Source organism: Siphateles boraxobius, unplaced genomic scaffold (assembly GCF_051911475.1).
Source record: "Siphateles boraxobius isolate OS27281-9 unplaced genomic scaffold, OSU_SipBor_1 41, whole genome shotgun sequence".
Classification (NCBI taxonomy): domain Eukaryota; kingdom Metazoa; phylum Chordata; class Actinopteri; order Cypriniformes; family Leuciscidae; genus Siphateles; species Siphateles boraxobius.
Window position 1 is genome coordinate 22,287,702 of NW_027509042.1, and position 20,936 is coordinate 22,308,637.

The 20,936-nt window shown below is 37.2% G+C and overlaps 1 protein-coding gene across 1 annotated transcript in view; it reads right to left on the bottom strand.

The window, feature by feature from the left end:
• Window positions 1-1,062: 1,062 nt before the first annotated feature.
• The window catches only part of tgfbr3 (transforming growth factor, beta receptor III), a 123,079-nt gene continuing 103,205 nt past the window's right edge, over window positions 1,063-20,936 (bottom strand). The window contains exons 13-16 of the mRNA XM_077198936.1: window positions 17,839-18,135; window positions 14,556-14,712; window positions 10,195-10,302; window positions 1,063-3,870 (exon numbers count right to left, since the gene is read on the bottom strand). Coding sequence (XP_077055051.1) covers window positions 3,752-3,870; window positions 10,195-10,302; window positions 14,556-14,712; window positions 17,839-18,135 — 681 coding nt within the window. The 3' untranslated portion in view covers window positions 1,063-3,751. The remainder of the gene's footprint in view (window positions 3,871-10,194; window positions 10,303-14,555; window positions 14,713-17,838; window positions 18,136-20,936) is intronic.

The window sequence follows — 20,936 nt, forward strand, 5'->3', positions numbered from 1 at the left end:
CACAGCGCATTGATCCCGGGAAATTGCCGGGAAATTGCCAGAACACCTTCTGTGTGAACGCAAACACGACCCGGGATTGATGCCGTGTTGGGGACCTAGTAACATTGCCGGGATCAGTCCCGGAACGCTCGCTGTGTGAACAAAATCTGTAACCAATACTGTGTCGTAATGATGACGCTGAAGTGAAGTAAAGCAGGCTAGTGAAACGGTATGTAATACGCTAGTTTATGATCGAATCAGAGAAAAAAAATGCACAAGCGTGGTTTCTCCAGAGAGAAATCGCAGCTCATAAGCAAACTATAGACGCTGCTGAGACATTACGTCACATCGAAGAAACGTGTCTTCACGGGATTTTTACGGGTTGTGTGTGAACGCACTCTTTGATTCCGGAAAATCACTGGCAGTGTGAATGAACCAAAGTCAAACGAACCCGGGTCGAATCCCGGGTCACTTTATCTGTGTATTTTCCGGAATCTCTGTGTGAAAGGGGCTCATGAGATCCACGGGGAGGAGTCGGATCAATATCCAAGGGGTGGAGATGGGTAGGATTAGGGGTGGGTTAGGGATTAGGGGTGGGTTTAGGGATCAGGGGGCGGAGATGGGTAGGTTTAGGTACATGTAAGGTGGGAGGAGTTGGATCTGGATCCGACTCCTCCCCGTTTCATGTTCTGCAGTGAGGACCATCTCGTTTGGGGGGCCTGACAACGCAAGCTTTGAAAACGGGTTTCAAAGTGCAAGTTTTTGAAAACAATACCACTATCGTCTCCATATACACAACAAAAACGTGAATTTGTGACGTTGTGTGTGTGAGCATTACTTATTCAGTCAGGCTCGTAGTGTTTCTTTACAAAGTAACATCGCCAACTACTGGCCTGGCATGAATAACACAGTCCTTTTAGTCGTTTTCGCAGATCCGTGTAAATGTGGAAAAGCAAAGGGAAAAGATTTTTTGTACATTGTTGTCGTGTAAACGTACCCAATAAAATGTTTTTATTGACCTACTTATTGGAAGAAATGTGTTGCCCAGCGAATATTTTAAATAAGCACACAAACAAACTCCCAAAAGATTACAAGAATTTATTTGGTATATACAGAGCATACATATAGCATGCATATTTACACCACATTGTATTTACAAACACTACAAGGTTTCACATACCATTGGAGGAAAAAAACAAACAAATACAAAATATTCACGAATAGTGTGTAGTTTCAGAGCAAGACAGCCTGAAAATGTTGAAGTCTAATTCTGATAGGATCACATTTACATCTTTCAGACTTTCCTCTTTTGTCGGAAAGCCCAGTGACTGATACGTTGTGAACTGTCACATCAAGATCCACACAATATGTACAGTAGCATATTCTTGATGTCAAGACAATGAAACCTTATACACACATAGACACACACTCAAATGAGGTAGATAAACAGAAAGACAGCACAATCAATTTCACCATTCAACATACAGGATGGTTGCTGTGTCAAACACAGCAGTGTGAACTTACATTTTAGAATAAAAAAAGTGTATCTCAAGACAGAGTGTTTACTGGAATGAGAGAAAGACCTTTAGATAAAAGGCCTCTGTTACAGCCATTTAATGACTCTTGATTACACCTATAGAGGTTCAAACTCTGTTAGACATGACAGCATTGTTTTAAACATTCCCAAAAGACACAATACAACAAGGAATATACATATAAACATTCATTTAACCCACATACATGCTTACATAGAGCTATAGTGTGACCAAACCCACGCAGACACTTAAATGGTGAAGAGCTTAAAAGAGAGATCAAAACATTTATGTCATCAAAATATATTTTATAATCCAAATAATATTGTGTTCTCATTTAAAAAATATATCTATAATAAAATCTTATTTTATATGACTATGTTAGGAGAATATAAGTGAATGCAGCTCACTTCAGCATTATGGACTATGTTTAGATTTAGAGAAAACACACAAAACTTGTCCACAAAAATTCACAGTATGCAGATAGAATTATAGGGTGGCTCTATGTATATATATATCTCTGGAAAAATATAACTATACACAAATAAATGTTTAAATTCTTACTCTCTTCTCTCTTACAGGAGACATTTATACATGTTTACAATGAAACTAAGGTTTGAAATAAAGTACATTCTATAGGTACAGCCTGTAGCAAGCAACACAAACCAAAAAAAGCAACATTAGATACTAAAAACAACCAAACAAACAACTAAATGCACAGGTTTGGCAGATTTTCACATCAGAGGGTATATACTGTGCTTAAAGCAAAGCAAACACCACTTCCCTTCTTGCCTCATTTTATCTCTGAAATTAAGCATATACTCAAAGTTAAGGCACTTATATTGTATTGACATTCATGTAAAGTTTTGACGGTGGGATTACTCTAGCTTTGCATTCATACATTTCTTGCACTTCACAAGCACATCTGTATGGATGTTTAAAAACAATCCCAAAATGTTAACTTCACATACACAGCAGAAATAAAGTAATGATTTTTTGTTGTTGTTGAGAAAAGTTGATTTTGTGTTAACTTTAGTGGTGGGTTAGTACCTAAACATGTAGACCGCAGATGCTGCTGTGACCCAAAAAAGACTGGAAAGTAAATGCACATTCTTTGGCCTCAGATTATGTACATCTTTTGCGAAGAGACTGTTTAAATCATTCTTAACAAATACTCATTTTGATTTAGTACTTTAAGGATGAGATATCGAAATATAACAGTCTGCTGTTTGCTGAAATCATTAACTTTTATACTAATGTTGAATAATAATGCCCAGCATTTAAAAATAACATTCTATAAAATAAAGTCATTTTTTTACTCATAAAATGCTTATTATCTGTAATTATCTGTACAGAGACTTTAATAGTGGCTATCAAACAACAAAATATGGGAGGGAAAATGAACATCATAATATGAGTTTTATTCCCCGTCTTATTATTTTGCAACTATCTTATTTAGGCCAATTCTGGGAAAGAGCTTATGCATGTATATATGTTCATTAATTTTTATTAGCCTTTATGATTAATTGTGTAATTTTAAAATGATGTCCTTAATGATGTATAAACATTTGTTAAATATTTGGTTTTAGTTAAAGCTTTTTTATGGAGTGATTTCTACTTTAAATCTCATTTCATTTCAATGGAATCTGCATTCCATTTAATATTCACAGAATATACATTATTTTACTATATGCCAAAAACTCCAGAAGACAGTTGGTCTTAAAGAAAACTATATACCTTAATGTAGAATTAAATGATTGGCATCTGGGTATTAAAAGTCAGATATGGACAAACTGACTATTAAAATCTTTAAATATATTTATCTTATATATTAGTATGCTCGATGGGGAAAGGCACTGTTTAGGCACAGACAGAACCCTTGCGTAACCTCGCCGAGTACTAACTGTTCCTCTGGACCGCCTTCATGCCATAATGGCTGGTGTAAACAGCCTTTGTTATTTTCACACTGATCACAACCATATAAGGCAAAAAAAACTCTCTTGTGGGGTTCAAGAAAAAAAAAAGCAACATTTAAAAACCATCTGGGATCTTGATTTTGTTATTTCCCTCACCTCTAAATGTAGCTTATTTGATCCGGTTGTATATTCAGCCTAACCATTTCAGTTCAAATTGTGAAAATAATAAGGCATTGTGTTCTCAAGCTATGCTACTTAATCACGTATTCTTCCATTCTTCTACGAAGCATAATAGCAATGTAAGCAGCATTGGGTCCAGCTGCTCTATGCGTTACTGCTGCTTGAACACGGCGTGCTCTGTGTGCTGCCGATACTGTGAGCCGCACTGCTGTTCTCAGACACCGGCTGGGACTTTGGCACCTGCTGCCTCGCTCCTGTGCCACCTGAAGAGGGAGATTGATAAAGAACATGTTAAGATTACTGTGGGATTAAGATGAATTACATTGTATTTAGATTTTAAGGGTAAAGATGATGCAATCAGATGAATCTTTTGTCTGTAATGGCTCTTGGAGACCCTGTCTCATTCTTTGAATAGTTATGCTGATTGGATTAGGACTGGTGACACTCTAGAGTCTGGGGTGGGTTGCTATAACTGTATACTTCATTTGCATGCTTTGTAAAAGGTCGCCATCCAGGTGCTTTGTCTCCATTTCTAAGCACTGCCTCATGTATATACTGTAAACTAGGGGTGTAACGATACTCTCATACTGATACGGTATTATTGCGATACTCCAAGACCTATGGTAAAAGGTTAACAAAAAATGAAGTGTTGATTAAAATGCTAAATTTGGGTATAAATGAAGGCTTGGACTTGTTGCTTATAACCCAATCAGCAGGAAAATGCTGACACCAGTATAACAATATTCATGATTCTGAAGCTGAAAATGCATAATTATTTTAGACAAATATGCTTGCACTCTGTCACTGACTAGATATGTTTAAAATAATGTGGCCACTTTTTCTGGTAACACAAGACATTCAGCATTATCAGGACCCACAAATATCCCCCCATTGCAATATTATACATTATATTCAGCATTATATATATATATATATATATATATATCAACTCTCAACTTTCTCTTCACAATATCCCACAGATTCTCTATGGGGTTCAGGTCAGGAGAGTTGGCAGGCCAATTGAGCACAGTAATGCCATGGTCAGTAAACTATTTACCAGTGGTTTTGGCACTGTGAGCAGGTGCCAGGTCGTGCTGAAAAATGAAATCATCTCCATAAAGCTTTTCAGCAGATGGAAGCATGAAGTGCTCCAAAATCTCCTGATAGCTAGCTGCATTGACCCTGCCCTTGATAAAACACAGTGGACCAACACCAGCAGCTGACATGGCACCCCAGACCATCACTGACTGTGGGTACTTGACACTGGACTACAGGCATTTTGGCATTTCCTTCTCCCCAGTCTTCCTCCTGACTCTGGCACCTTGATTTCCGAATGACATGCAAAACTGAGCAACAGTCCAGTGCTGCTTCTCTGTAGCCCAGGTCAGGCGCTTCTGCCGCTGTTTCTGGTTCAAAAGTGGCTTGACCTGGGGAATGCGGCACCTGTAGCCCATTTCCTGCACACGCCTGTGCACGGTGGCTCTGGATGTTTCTACTCCAGACTCAGTCCACTGCTTCCGCAGGTCCCCCAAGGTCTGGAATCGGTCCTTCTCCACAATCTTCCTCAGGGTCCGGTCACCTCTTCTCATTGTGCAGCGTTTTTTGCCACACTTTTTCCTTCCCACAGACTCTCCACTGAGGTGCCTTGATACAGCACTCTGGGAACAGCCTATTTGTTCAGAAATTTCTTTCTGTGTCTTACCCTCTTGCTTGAGGGTGTCAATGATGGCCTTCTGGACAGCAGTCAGGTCGGCAGTCTTACCCATGATTGCGGTTTTGAGTAATGAAACAGGCTGGGAGTTTTAAAAGCCTCAGGAATCTTTTGCAGGTGTTTAGAGTTAATTAGTTGATTCAGATGATTAGGTTAATAGCTCGTTTAGAGACCCTTTTCATGATATGCTAATTTTTTGAGACAGGAATTTTGGGGTTTCATGAGCTGTATGCCAAAATCATCAGTATTAAAACAATAAAAGACCTGAAATATTTCAGTTGGTGTGCAATGAATCTAAAATATATGAAAGTTTAATTTTTATCATTACATTATGGAAAATAATGAACTTTATCACAATATGCTAATTTTTTGAGAAGGACCTGTATATATATATAGTAGTTTAATGTAGTGACATATTGTAGTGACACTGACACAAACTCTGTAAACTTGATTTCTTTTCTCAAGTAATTTTTATTTTGGGTGAACTATACACAATAAATATTGTCACTATCCTTGATACATATTGTTGCATTTTTGTATTGCGATATATTGTGGCAAGATATACTGTTACACCCCTAATATAAACTACAATGTATCACTGCCTTAAAGGGATAGTTCACCCAAAAATGAAAATTCTGTCAGTATTTACTCACCCTCATGTTTTTCCAACCCCGTAAGACCTTCGTTCATCTTCGGAACACGAATTAAGATATTTTTGATGAAATCTGAGAGCTGAATCACTCCTCCATTCTAGTCCATAGGCTTCTTCAGGGATTGAAACTTGCCAGCCCCGAAAACTCATTAAAGACATCGTTAAAATAGTCCAAGTGACTACGGTGGCTCAATCTTAAGTTTATCAAGCGACGAGAATACTTTTTGTGCGCAAAAACAAACAAAAATAATGACTTTATTTCAACTATTCATTTCCTTCTCTGTTGGCCTCTAGTCAGTTAATGTAGTGTGATTGCGTAGAGCTACGTCACACGTAGGCTCACTATTGGCCGACGCTGGTCATTTGGGTGATGTGGGTGATGCGTGTGACGTACAACAACAGATCATACGCTATTATACTAGTGAACTGACTCGAGGCCCACAGAGAAGGAAATTAATAGTTGAAATAAAGTCGTTATTTTTGTTTTTTTTGCACACAAAAAGTATTCTCGTCGTTTGATAAGTTTAAGATTGAGCCACTGTAGTCACTTGGACTATTTTAACGATGTCTTTAATAACTTTTCGGGGCTGGCAAGTTTCAATCCCTGAAGAAGCCCTATGGACTAGTATGGAGGAGTGATTCAGCTCTTAGATTTCATCAAAAATATCTTAATTCGTGTTCCGAAGATGAACGAAGGTCTTACGGGGTTGGATGCTTACCGTTAATCTAGTTAATGATTTAATGCACTGATCACTGCTGTCTAATTCCTAGTCAGATTAAAATTATATCTTAGTTGTATATATCATTTACGATTGCATTTTCTGAAGATATGGCTAGACGCACAGTCTACCAATAACATTAGAGCGACAGTACTAGGAATGCCCACAATTGTCATTCATACGGAGACTAGCGACATGGGAGGTGTGAACGAGACTTTAGTTGGACTTGGACAACACGTTCTCAATAAAAAAATCCTGCTTCTGAGTTTCCTACAAGGCTTTCAGGGACACTCGTTTTCTAGATGTCATGAATCTATTACTCGCAATAAATGCGACTTTCTGTGTTTCAGGTCTTTCAGAATGGCAGAAGTTGTTAACCCCGAAGTCATGAAAGCATAACGTTTTCAGGCACAGACACAACATTTATTTCATAAATGTTTTTTTTTTCTGTCGCAGTGAGTGGTTTGGCCGGTGCACGCACTTACATTCATTCTGACCTTTCCATTTCACAAAGAATTCTTCATAGTGAAAAAAGGATCATAATTGAAATCTTCTACACACAAAGGAAAAAAAAAATATTTTAAGAATTGTTCATTGAAAGGTTATTTTGGAGAACACAAAATGGGCACCATTCAGCACTGATTTTTACTCGCATTTGGCTCTTGGCGAGAGTTCCATCTCATTCTTCTGTCTTTGTCTTCACTGATTGTTGTTCTAGATAGACTTAAACATTCCTCTATCAGAGGACTCAACCCTTCATTAGAGTTTTTAGTCAAATTCCAGGTTTGCTTTACATACTTGGCATTTGAATAAAAACACCAATATTAATTAATCACTCTGCTCTCTTACACTACACGCATCTGAATTCTCTGTAAAAACGTCTGTAAATAATTTCAACCAACCCAGCATTGTAAATTGCAAGTGTGTTTATGTATGTGTGTGCTTCTCTTCTCAGCTCAACTGGACGTGTCTCTGCTTCCCTGTTTTAGGCCCCTCTGCTGCTAATATGTGCCAGAGATGTGCTGCCAAGAGCTCCAGCTAAAAACAGCCTATTTCCTCATACAGCGCTGTGTACTACACTCTCGCTTATCTGCCGCCTTACATCCCATTTTTAAAGATCATCTTGTGAACATACACAGTGACAGCACACAGACTAACAAGTAACAAAATTTGTTGGATTTAGTTAAATTAAACTGTACTCCAAACAAAGATGCATTTTGTGTATGTTTGAGAAAGAGTTTGATGGCAGCTTGTTGACCACTTCCACTTGACCGTGTCATTTCGTTGTGTAACTCCCACTCTGTGCGCACAGGGGCAACGTCCTTAACCTATCAGTGTGATCTACGACAGGGATGGTGATAGGATTACAGGAGCTGTTTTTTAACGGACCCCCCCAACATTCCACAAGAGGCTTTCCATAAAATAGTAAGCATCCCTAATGTATGGAACAATTATGTACTCATAATCATTATACACATCACTCTTCTAGTGTGAAAGTAAAGTGTTGTTATTGTTAAGTAAAACAAGTTAAACTAAAATATATCTAAATCATTAGTTGATTGAAATGAGGCTGAAATAAAATATAAATATTAGACAAATAATTAAATTATTTTTTACAAGAACTGTAAATACGTTGAAGTATGAAAATTACTGAAACTAAAACTGAAATTAAAAAAAAAATAGAAATTGAAAATAATAACAAAACAACATAAGATTAAATTAAACAATTTAAAAAAAAATCTTTATTAGTATATTTTGAAAATAAAATTACTATATATATATATATATATATATATATATTAGGTTTATACATTTAGATGTATTCTAGGGAGTAGAAGAAATGTGCTGTTAATTAATAAAATTAAAGTAAATAATTTACATATAATATTTTATTCACTTTTTGGCTGACTTTGCAAACAACATGTTTTCTTTAGAACAATAGACAAATTAGGGGTTATTGAGATCAAAAAGTATTTAAACTCCAGTAATGCACTATACTTTACATTATTATTTGTCATTTTTTGAGAACTACTGGGGAAAAAACAGATTCATTCTGTGGATCTAACTGACAGAGAGAGCAAGGGAGGATTTTGCCTTTAATTTCACCAAAGCCTTTATTTGGCATTTTCCTACACTTCACAGTTAAGAAAAGCACCACAGTTTTTTTGATATTTTTCGTCTTTAAGCATTTTTTTCAATAAAAAGTCAATAATTTAGGCTGCTCCAAACATGAAAAACACTTGGGGTTAACGTCAGTATCAAAAAATGATTCCATGCAGGGCTATTTTAGTAATATGTTTAAATACTTTACAATATTGTGTTTAAAGTAATCAATGGCATTATGAGAAACACATGGCTGGAATGATCAGAGCTTAGTACGCCAAAACTGAAAAAATAAAAAAACAATTCATTTCAACATTTCATTTTTTCTGACCAGAAAAAGTCATAGTTTTGACCTTAAATTAACTTAGAGGGTAGTCGAATGAAACAAATGAAACAGTCTTACCAGAAACGCATAACAAGTGACCCTGATCTAAGGTGCAACCATAAACTGGCAAATAATAACAAACTCGGTCTCGGGGGTTACCTGATCTAAACTCTTCAGTCTCACGTAACAACAACAATGAGCAGGAACACAGCTGGATACTGTCATCCCAACTGAATACTACATGCAATATTAATAAAAATTATACTGATTTATGTTTTTGAACAAACTCTAGAATAAAAATGAAAGCTAATAAAAGCTAAACATGACTCCTTTTATGTCAAGACACGGATATATCCAAGATACACATGTCCAAAAAATAGAAATAGCTCAAATTCAGAAGGGCTTTGATCCTCAGTCAACATACTGATACTCATTGGCCTACACTACTACAGATTCTGGAACAGTGTTCAGAATGAGAATCCCTTCAAATGTGTGCCATAAAACGGTAGCAGGTCAACGTCACTGAGGACATAAACCAGAGGCAAGACTAAGGGTGAATGCAAATGGGCGGAAATGGGGGCTAAGAAAGAGCATGCGCTTCCTCTGAAGGGTCAACAGAGGTCGTCGGCCTGGCGACAACAGGGCAATGCAGCGAGGAGGGGTGGAGTGAATCTTGGCATTCAGCTGGAGGATTGTATATGTATTTTCCTGTGAGGCCTGGAGACACCCTTATGGATAGGGGGAATTCCAGTCCCTTTTGGGCTATTGTACCCAAAATACTGCCGACCATCCAGAAGTCCCCCCCAATTTTTGAAAGAACGGAAAAGACAGATGCGCTTCTGCTGACGAACGGGATATATTTATGGGCTGGGAGTCAATTTGCTATTGTTAATATATTGCTGTTAACAGAACTGGCAAGCCCTTCCGACGATCAAAAATGAGCATGTTTCCTTGCTTATTTTGACAATATGATAAATGACATGATACATAACTAATTAGAGTGAGGCAGGGAATGAGAACAAGGGTCAGATGAGTTCAAGGCTGTTCTAATGTGAATATGCAGGGATATTTTCTCACCTGTATGCGAATAGATGAACCAGAGAGCTCCGGTCAAAAGGGCTCCGATCACAAAGGCAGCAAAAGCGATGCCCACCACAGTCGGGGTGTCCAACACATATATGATGTCTGTGAGAAAGAAGTCAAAATGTAGATTAAAGTATGTCTATAACATGTAACAGTTCAGATTTTTCACTCTGTGGTCAGGGTTACAGTACAGTATTGTAATATTTGGTACATCGCAATTCGGAGTGCATCAATTTGTAAGGATGACTCCACACAATATGCACCAATAGTCAATAAATATAAATAAGCTAGTTACACATAATGATTCTTAATTCATAGTCAAGATTGTTCTAAAACAACATGAATAGTGTACAACAGACCCAATTGCCATTTTTTTTACACTATTCATGTTGTTTTAGAACCATCTTGACTGAATTAAGAATCATTATGTGTAACTAGCTTATTTATATTTATTGACGATTGGTGCATATTGTGTGGAGTACACTAGATGTTTGTAGTGGTGTCACTTGGACACCTATTTTTCACTTGGAGATCTCTCATTTGGTCTTGTGTTTGTGTGGTTTAACCTCTGGCATTAGACATTACCTGAACTATTGCCTCTAGTGGCCAAGAAATTGTGTTGCAAGTACCAGAGTGGCACACCTGAAATCAATGCAACTATAAGTATGACTTGATTCTGTCTGTTTGTTACCAACACCCTGATGAAGGCCAGTGGGCCGATACGCGTTGGTTTTTTAATGTTTTAGCCCTTAAATAATAAAGGCTTTTTAACTTTTGCATCCTACTGAGTGCCTGGACTTGGATTTTTTCCAAACTGAATCACTGTTGGGGTTTTAAAGTAGGGTCCTCCACTCCCTGCTGGAGGCTCAACTGGTCCATGCTATGTGGTGCAATTGTTTGGTGACCACGTATAAAGTAAGAACACATGCTTGGTATGGGATTTGCAGTGGCATCCGAGAGCAAGCCAAGCATCTGAGAGTTTCCTTGGACTCGCGCCACAGGCCGAATGACTTTCAGAGCTCTAATTATCTCTAATGATCACTGATCACACAGCACAATAGACCCTGTGTGGCCACCAGCTTCATAGCCCATCTGGTCTAGCGCCAAAATCCCAAGCACAATAGAGGCTATTCTCAGAGAGAGCACCTTCAGATTTTCATCCCCTCTGACAGACTGATGACAGACTATCACTGGAGCGCTCTGTTAAAACAAGAGCGAGTGCTATGTAACAGCTCCCACCTCAGGCTTTTACCCTTTACCCCAAATCACCACCAGAACCAACCCCTATGTCATATCTGTGCAGGGCAGCTCAGAAATATAAAGCTTGTCATCAACACTTCTGTCTATGTACATGTTTTGAGGCCTAAGCAAAGGGTATAGAGAAACAGAAAACAAAATAAACACTTAAAAAAAGTTCAAAAGTTTGCAGTCGGTGAGATATGTCTCTTATGCTCACCAAAGCTGCATTTATTTGATTAAAAAAAGAAGAAACAAAAGAAAAGAAAAAGCTAAGAACAGTAATATTGTGAAATATTAAAATGTAACTATTTTCTCTTTTAATATACGTATTACAAAGCTATTTATTCAAGTGATGGTAAAGCTTAACTTTCAGCATTAAAACAGTTGTGCTGCTTCTTTGATGAATAAAAAGTTCAAAAGAACTTTGAAATAGAAATCTTTTGTAAAATAATACATCTTTATTGGTCACCTTTAAGCAATATAATTTAAATGCATTTTTTTGAGTAAAGTATTAATCTGAAGTATTCATTTCTTTTAAAAAAGCACACTTATTAAGTTTTAAATGGTAGCATATCTTTGATAAATGTCTTTTTTCCTTGCAATGGGAAATGTAATGATTCTTTTTTTATATATATAAAAATTTAATGAGGTCCGATGTTGTTTGGACTTTACTGACTATCAAAAATATCTTCTTTTGTGTTCCACAGAATACAGAAATTCATCTATGTAAATGATGACAGAATTTTCATTTTTGGGTGAACTATAGAAAATTAATAATAAAATAAAATCTCACAATGTACTGTATGCATGGCTTACAAGAGGAAGCGAAACAGAACAGAGAATAAAAGCTTGTACGATTAGAGGATTCCTGAGAGAAGCTATGTCAAGCTATGAAGCAAGGGATGTGGTTTGCTCCGCCGTTGCCATAGGTTTGTCTGAGCTACTCCACCCACAAACCCTGTAAAGTATCATTCACATCCAGGGAAGTAAATTAACTAGCCCTAATGACTTGGACAACATTGCATGTAGTCACCACCGCCCAAGATCTCCTCCCGGGGTGTCAGAACATATTTGTGCTGTTCTTTACTTTGCCCTTTTTAGGGCTAGCTGGGTTTCTCAAAGGAAGTATGAACACAAGAACAATACTCTTGTGTGTATTTTTTGGACAAGCATTGGACAAACTTCAGCAAGATGATGTGTTTACCTGATTCAGCAGTGAAGAGCACAGTCAAAATCCCATTCACTGTATTCATAATGAAATAATTTAAGCAAAACATAAATCTTTGAAGACAGACTTACTGTACCATGAGTACCCAGTCTCTCTAAACTCTCAGCCAACTTTTGAAACACACGCTAGGAAGTCAGAACCGCTCTGCAGATTTTGGGCAGTCCGAGTTGACCATATTTTGCTGAAAATCGCATGGTTTATGATGGGCAGAGAATAAGATTTTTTAGCTTCAGATTATGAATCTGTCCAGTTGGAGGTAATCATACATGTTTGATATTTTGAGATTATTTTAAAACACATTGTTTTCATTTGCCATGCATCCCCTAGTAAAGTTGTATGTGTTCGGAAAAACTTTTAAATCTAGTGTGTGATCCTCAGTCATTTACAGTATAATTATTTTAGTAATTAGTCAGCAACTGTGTGATTATCAGCACACTAAATTAAAATAAAAACATTTACAAAAAATCATTGTGAGGCTGTACCTCTGCTTTAGACCAAAAAAGGTATGGAAGTATTGATGTTTTCTGATCATGAATCTTTTTTCGGATGGCAAGGTTTAGTTCTGCCATGTTTTTCTCAAGCATGGCATTCCCATAAACTGCCCTCTTTGATTTGTAGATTAAGGCAAACATTTTGGGATCCTGTCCAGAGCGGCGCTTTGAGTTTTTTGAAAGTCTTTTTGCTTTTCTGCCATGTCCGTACAAGAGTCGTCTTTGTGTTCCAAATGAGACGAAAAGCCTGTTTTCTTCTTATTTTTATGGCATATCTGAGTTGACTTAATTCACACCAGAGAGAATAAACCTGGCATTGGCAACGCACACAAGCTTGTTCATCAAGAGTGAGCCCACAGTGGATTAACACTGAATTCACATACAATCTGGATTCACTCCACATTTCCCAGGTATGTGTGATCTGCTTTCTTTGGAACAGAATTGTTTTATTTTGTTTCCACTCAGAAACATCTAAACCTACATAAAACATGACTTGTGGTAATAAAATCCCAGCTTGCATCCTTCAGGAGTGGCAATCACTCACCTAATCAAGTGTGACTAATAGATGCATGCTCCATTTGCTACAAGCAGCACAGCAACATTGTGTTATTAGACCGGAATGATTTTAATTAGAGTTCCGAGTCAGTAAAGTTGATTCACTCCAACCGCAGTAGGTGCAATAGTGCCAAGAGGATGCAGGGAACAGAACAAATCAGTCATGGTCAAATTAAGTTTCTTTGTAAAAAAAAAAAGTTTAGACAACACCCTGGTGCCCTCTTGTATATCACACAGTCCATCTATGGCAAATGCTGACTGCAGGTATATAGTGCATAAACCCCCCCTTTCTTTATCACGGTCAAGTTTCTTCCTTATCTTCATTCTCTCCTTTTTCCCGCTCTCTGAATCTCCTTCTCTCTCTGTACAAAAAGGGGAGGCCTTAAAGAATGTTTAAGTGAAAACAAATGCTATCCAGAATTGAAAAGTTGGTCTTTTTCTTCTCCTCTGATGCATCTATGAGTCCCTTGTCCCACATCTCTAATGAATCACATACTTTAAAACCACATTGAAAGCACAATAAACACACACATGCAAACGCACACATACTCAACTCAAATGCCACATACTAAAAGACTCCAGATGGGTGTAATGCACCACAAAGTGAGACAAGACAGGAACACACACATTTTCCCATGATGCTCCATATATGCCAATCACATCAAGATGTTCTTCAGAATATCTAAGGCTAAGATATTAAACACAGCACAAAAACAAAAACAAAAACAAAAAAACAGCTATAATACTGAAATGACTGAGGTTTGCAAAAAATAATACTAATTTCCAAAAAAGTGCACCTTTAATGTCTAAAGTTGGATGTTGTATTGACTTGTGATCTTTACCTAGATGTGGTGGAATTTTCTCCTCAGGGACCTTAACAGTGACAGGTGTGTTGTCGGAGATGACCACCATTGGCTTGGTGATGGTTTTGGTGTTCATCATCATGAGTAGGATGTTGTCCAAACTGAGGGAAGTGCAGGCTTCATCGGGTAACATACACTACAAAGAAAAAAAGCAGAAATGTTAGAATAAGATACAACTGTAATCGTTGGCATATGGGCACCACCATCCTCAAAAAACAGCATGAACCTCCCTCATGAGATAAAAGAGCTTCTTATAATAAACAGGCTTACAACTGCACTTCTTTTATTATGAGGAGAGGCCAAATTTTGGAGTCTGATGCAGCCTGGCAAACAGAGAAAACAGATATTCTGAATGTATAAAAAGGATGTTATTCATTATATATACCTTTCAACATTCATTCATTTTCCCTTTTAAAAGGTACACCTTTGTATCTTATTTACCCCTAAAGAATTTCTATCGTGGCTACCTTGAAGCAATTGGGAAGTTTTTCTAACCCTATATTAAATGTATTTGTTACGTTTTGTCAAATTCTTAAAATGCGGTTAATCTAATTATTAATGTGATAAATAAAGAAATAATTTAAACTAAATCAGTAATTTCTTTTTCAACAAAGCATCTAGATGTATATAAACATTGTTTAATGCTGCTCAGAGCTGGCATTAATGCAATTACAATGGCATAAATCATGTTATGAGATAATGTTTTAATTTAAAAAGTTCAATAGAGAAATATGAAATTATGTTAACAGTATTTTTAAATATTAAACTAAAACCGACAGTAGGTGGTGGCAATATTGATAATGCTCTGTTTAAAATGTACGCTACTTAATTTTATCTTTTGTTTGTTGAACTGTTGTATAAATTCAGTCACACATTTGCAATCGTGTTGATTTTCGGGGAAAAAAGTATTATTGCTCATAATAAATTATCAACATTAAAAACAAGAACTCAAACAGGGTATGTTTTCGTATCGAAGAGAGTTTGAGTCTTAAATTGATCTCTATACACAATCTGTGTCTATATTTATTCTTCACCTTTATTTATATAGTACTGCTTGTGTGGATGCAGTCAGTTTTAACCATAAAATACAAGGTTGGATATCATGTATTTTAACATTTACAACACTACCATGTTTCCTGTTTTTACACTAGAGCCAGAATTTTGGCTTTTAGAAATACATGCTCAGTTTTAATGTTATTTTAAGGCGGTAGAACCACTGCCTTAAAGGTTCTTTACCTTTTTTTCTGAGAGTGTAGCAATTTGTTGCAACACAATACTGATTTGTTATCAACTGGTCCGAAAGACTCTCAGAGTGACCCCATCTGACCATCCATATTGTAAAGCCATGTGATGTTTAAAATTTTCACTTTGTTCTTCATAAGCATGGATTAGTGTATATTTCAAGCCATTAAAGCCATCCCCTTCGTAGCAGAAATGGTGCCTGAGCCAAACTGAACACACGCTCTTCGAAGAGAAAGCACGTATAATTTCATAGACAGTTTATACAGTTTGACGCGTCACATCTCTTATCCTCATCCAGATTATAACTGAACTGTAAACATCTACGACCAAACAATGAGTCACTTTCAAGATCATGTTAGGTGAGACATAAACAACCTTAACGTGCAATATGATGATTAGAGTGGGAATGCAGGGGATTAAAATGATTATGACTAGAAGTGAGGGAGGGAGGGAATTTGAAAAAGGACAGTGAAAGTTGGAGATTTGTTTTTCCTCTGTGGATGGTAACTGAAGTATCCTGAGATTTATGCATCCCGCACTCAGAGAGAGTGGATTGATGCTAGCAGCTGGCATAGAGTGACCCGTGCCAAGGCAATGAATCAAAAAGCAACTCTTAGGATGGACAGCAAAGTCAAACAGATTATATAAATGAATTAAAGAGTGTGTTCATGTTATTCATATAGTATAAAACAAGCATACACAATGCAGCTATAAATGATAATGCAATAGAATGATTTTCAATCTGATTGTTCGAAAAAGCTAACACACCTGTAGTTTATATGAATCAGCTTAAATTGATTAGTACTGGAGTTAAATAGTTTTAAGAATTGGAACTGTGTTATCACAGAGTCATCCATAAAGATCGTAATAATACAAAGAAATGAGGGAATAATGAGTGTATGATGAAAGCGAAGATAAAGGAGATAAAGGCAGTGTTCCAAAACCTAGTGAGCTGCCGCACTACCTACTGCCAAAAAAAAGGATGCTTCCTTCTAAGGCAACATCATAACCGAAATGGAACTTCATGAGGAACCCATTTGGAAGGTTCTACATAGCAGTTCCTACAGGATTTTGCTATCTTGAATGTAAGAATTACTGCAAATTCAAAACCATTTTGAAGTTTGGATTCTTTGTCTTATTTACATAATTTTGAATGCCACAAAAAAAAAAGAAGTTAACTGGAGGGCGGTAAAGCAATATTAGCTATTAAAATCCATAACTCTGAATGCAAGCAAATCATTATGTGTTTAACTGAATTACAGTGAATTCTATCATAAAATAAGGAGGAATGGATAGGCCACAACTGATTTCATGTACAGGCAACTACTTTTAGTGTTACTATTAATACTAATTATATAAATACATTATGATTACTGGTGTTTTTTTTTTTGCTGCAAATCAACACAAAAATGCATAGAACAATCCAAACTTAATTTAAACATAGTTTGATTTTAGCACGTGGCTAAGCAATACTCAAATAAGGATACTATAAATAGTACACCGCATTATTGGGTGTTTATAATTATAATAAACTTGCAGTGATTTATTTCAGTATAGAATTAATTATATGTAGAATAAACACTTCTCTTGCTTTGTCTGTCATGACAAAGGATTTCAATAAAGGTTGACAAAACACAATTCTCTAATAAGCATAAATAAACATAAGATACAAATAATGGGTCTTTTTTTATTAAATTACACTATTCTCTATTCTCACTATTCTCAATTATATTTTTCAGTAATGAATTAACATTTCTCCTGCTTCTGCCATCTTGGGTTTATTTTTTAACTAGTATTGCCTTCGATGTGAATGATACACGTGATGATGCTTTAGAATTTACGAAAACAAGGTACAGTGTATCTTAGAAGGCAGCATATTGTCGCTGCCCAACTTTTTAAACAGCATTTACACTATGAACACACCTAATGTACAGTGTGACGCCCTTAAAATACTGCCTACAAAGGCAGCTCACTAGATCTTGGAAAAGAGCTGATATGTCAGTTAGATGATGGTTTCTACCTCTGGCAGGTTCATATCCTGGTGATTTCGTCTGGAGCAGAGGGACATCTCACAGTGCAGGAAGAGCAATGACACGTTGAACTTTGATCTGTAGGTGAAACTGAAGCGTTTTTTGTCCATCTGGGCGTGAGGGATGGGGAAATCGCTTCGCTGAGGGTAATAGAGAACAGAGTCGTCCTTGGGACATATGTTCTCTATGACAACGTAGTCTGAGGGCATGAGAGGATTGGATTCTGGAGATATGAAGCAGGTCTGGATCATGAACCCAAGGTTAGGGTCGGCTTTTGTGGCGGAAATCTACAGAAAAAGGTCACATGTCTCTGTTAATAAAGGAAAAGTCATTTTTCTGTGAGACAAATTATGCATCTGCTGCAAACAATAAAATATAGAGACAGCAAGACAAAGAGCGAAAGAAAAACTGCTTTCTTTATCTTGATTAATACAACTTTTTGATCATTTTTCATAAATATGATCAAACGTGATTCATATAGTATGAGATGGATCAGCAGAGTGATGCTTAGATGCTATATATTATGTCTAGGCCTCTGCCAGACACGCTCAGTCTATCTTTTTTGATCGGTCTTTGAGATTTTTTCCCCCACAAACTATCTCAGGCATCGCTTAAAATCAGCAAATAACGCACAGAGGCTGTCCATTTGTTTTAACACGGCACACTGTCTAAAGAAACATTGTCAAAGTGTTCACCGTTCCAAGAATCACAAATTCTGACGTCAGATTTCTGTGCCTAGAATAAATCTTTGAGGATCATTCAGTTGTAATAGTTTGGCCATCTGATGTTGTAAAAGCATGCATTACAGACAAGAGCAGCCACGTAAAACATCACATCCCATTTCCTCAATATAACTGTGCCAAAGGGGTATCAAACTCAGGAGAGTGGCCAAATCATTTCAGGGAGGCAGACTATGATCCTCGTACAATAATGCGAAAGATGCAGACATAATATTGACTTTTAATGACAGGCTATCACACCACAAAAATGACTTGTTAGATTTCTAAAGGCATAAATTAGCCTTGTCTGAGAACAGTCCAAAATTGAAGTCATATTCCACACAATATTCATATTCAAATTGAGCAACACATTTGGTTAAAAGATAAGGGACCATCACTGATGTCAAGACTAGTGTGATGCATTTACATATACAAATGCATTGTTGCACAAATGGGCTCAGAAGACTTGGATTTACAGTCAGTGATCACTGTCTAAAATGTTAAAAAAGCTGGAATCTACATTTCGAACAACATGAACATCAGGAATTTTATTTTTGGGTGAACCAGGCCCGGATTGGCTAATCGGGAGCACTGGGAGAATTCCCGGTGGGCCGGTCTATTTAATTGGGCAGGAGGGCCGGTGTTGTCATGGCACTGGGTTGAATGCTCCAGTCAGAGCGCAGCACCACTATTTTTTTATTATAATTTTCTCGCAGCCCCACAAAAAAAAAAAAAAGTCAGTTGTTATAGATGTGCAAACAAAGAATAAGAGATGCAAAACATGGATAATAGGCGCAAAGGCGGCACTGAAAAAGCCAGAATAATAAAACATCTCTAGAAACTCAAGCGGCCAAATAGCCTCATGGCCGTACCCACCATTGTGGTCTCCGAGGTCCGGACCTCGGTCATTTTTCTGAGTGTATAATGAACTTTGTGAAATAATTTCCTAATACTCCAATGTGGTGCTGCAATGATTCTTATATTGCGACGATAACCGACCTAATAATCTGAGCTGCTTCAGTAGCTACTCAACACCGCTCGTCGGCAATTGCAAAATGTTTGAGATGACCGATCAAAGCAAGCGGTATTTATGTTAACAGAAGCGCGAGCCGTGGCCGCGCGCGAATCCCAACGCGACGCTTCAAGAGATTAGCAAGTGGAACTAAACTAAACAGCTGTTTTACAATAGAAGTTTTAAACGATCCGAAATAAATAATCAGTTTGCAAAGACTGTATCAATCAAAGCTCAGCTTCGGGAAGGGGAGATTTACAGGTAACCTAAAGATAAAGAGACTGAGAGAAGAAGAATGAGAGAAGGAGATTGAGATGAGAGAGGAGAGCAGGAAGAGCAATAGCCTATTGCATACTGTGCCCAGAAGGAGAATAACTTTATCACAATGGATTCCTATTTAACACAGATGTACATGTTCTTTGCCAATGACAGTGGAAAAATAATATGCCCCCGAACCCATATCACTTTTGGGACCTTTGTATTTGTACTATGTACGGCTATTGCACTGAATAGACAATTATATTTTTGAAAAATACAATGAATTACAAGGCTGTACAGAACAGTGCACTATTGCAGACTTACATGCTGAGGGTTTAATTACATTATTTTAATATAGTCGGTCAGGAACTAAAGTGGGCCGGTCTAAGGTTTGAAACTCCAGGGCTGAAAACTAGTCCCACTCCGGCCCTGGGGTGAACCCATTGATCCGAATAGAAGAGAAAGAGTTAAAAACGGGGACCTGAGCATTCCACTCTGAGATCAAATATTGTCAGCCTTGCCCCTTTGAAACCCCACTGATTAATAGCAATATGACATGCTCCCGGACCAGACAAAATGTACACATACACTCACAGCAGACCGCAGACTTCTTTACAGCGATTGACAGAGAGACATCTAAAAACACGTGTGTACTTTTGCAGCTGTAAATGCTCACACACTCAGGACAATGTCTGATCAGACCGACAGACACCAGGCGCTTATGGTATTAGAAACATGAAACCCTACACAATGAGAACCACACATTATGGTTAAAGGGTAAAAGCAGATCTTGTATTTCAAGAGCTTTTGGCAGTGATTATATTTGTGTATATGGTTTCTCATTCAATTACTAAATTAGATTTCTAATGTGGTTACAACACTGGAAATGGTTTTATTGAACCCCAAAGGAATCTTTTCCATAATAACGCACACACATAATGTATGTATTGCACAATGTAATGCCCCATGGTTTCCACATGTACACTACTGTTTTTTTTTTTTTTTAAATAATACTATTATTCAGCGGGATGCATTAAACTGTTCTGATCAAAAGTGACAGTAGAGACTTTTAAATTGTTACAAAAGCAATTATATATCA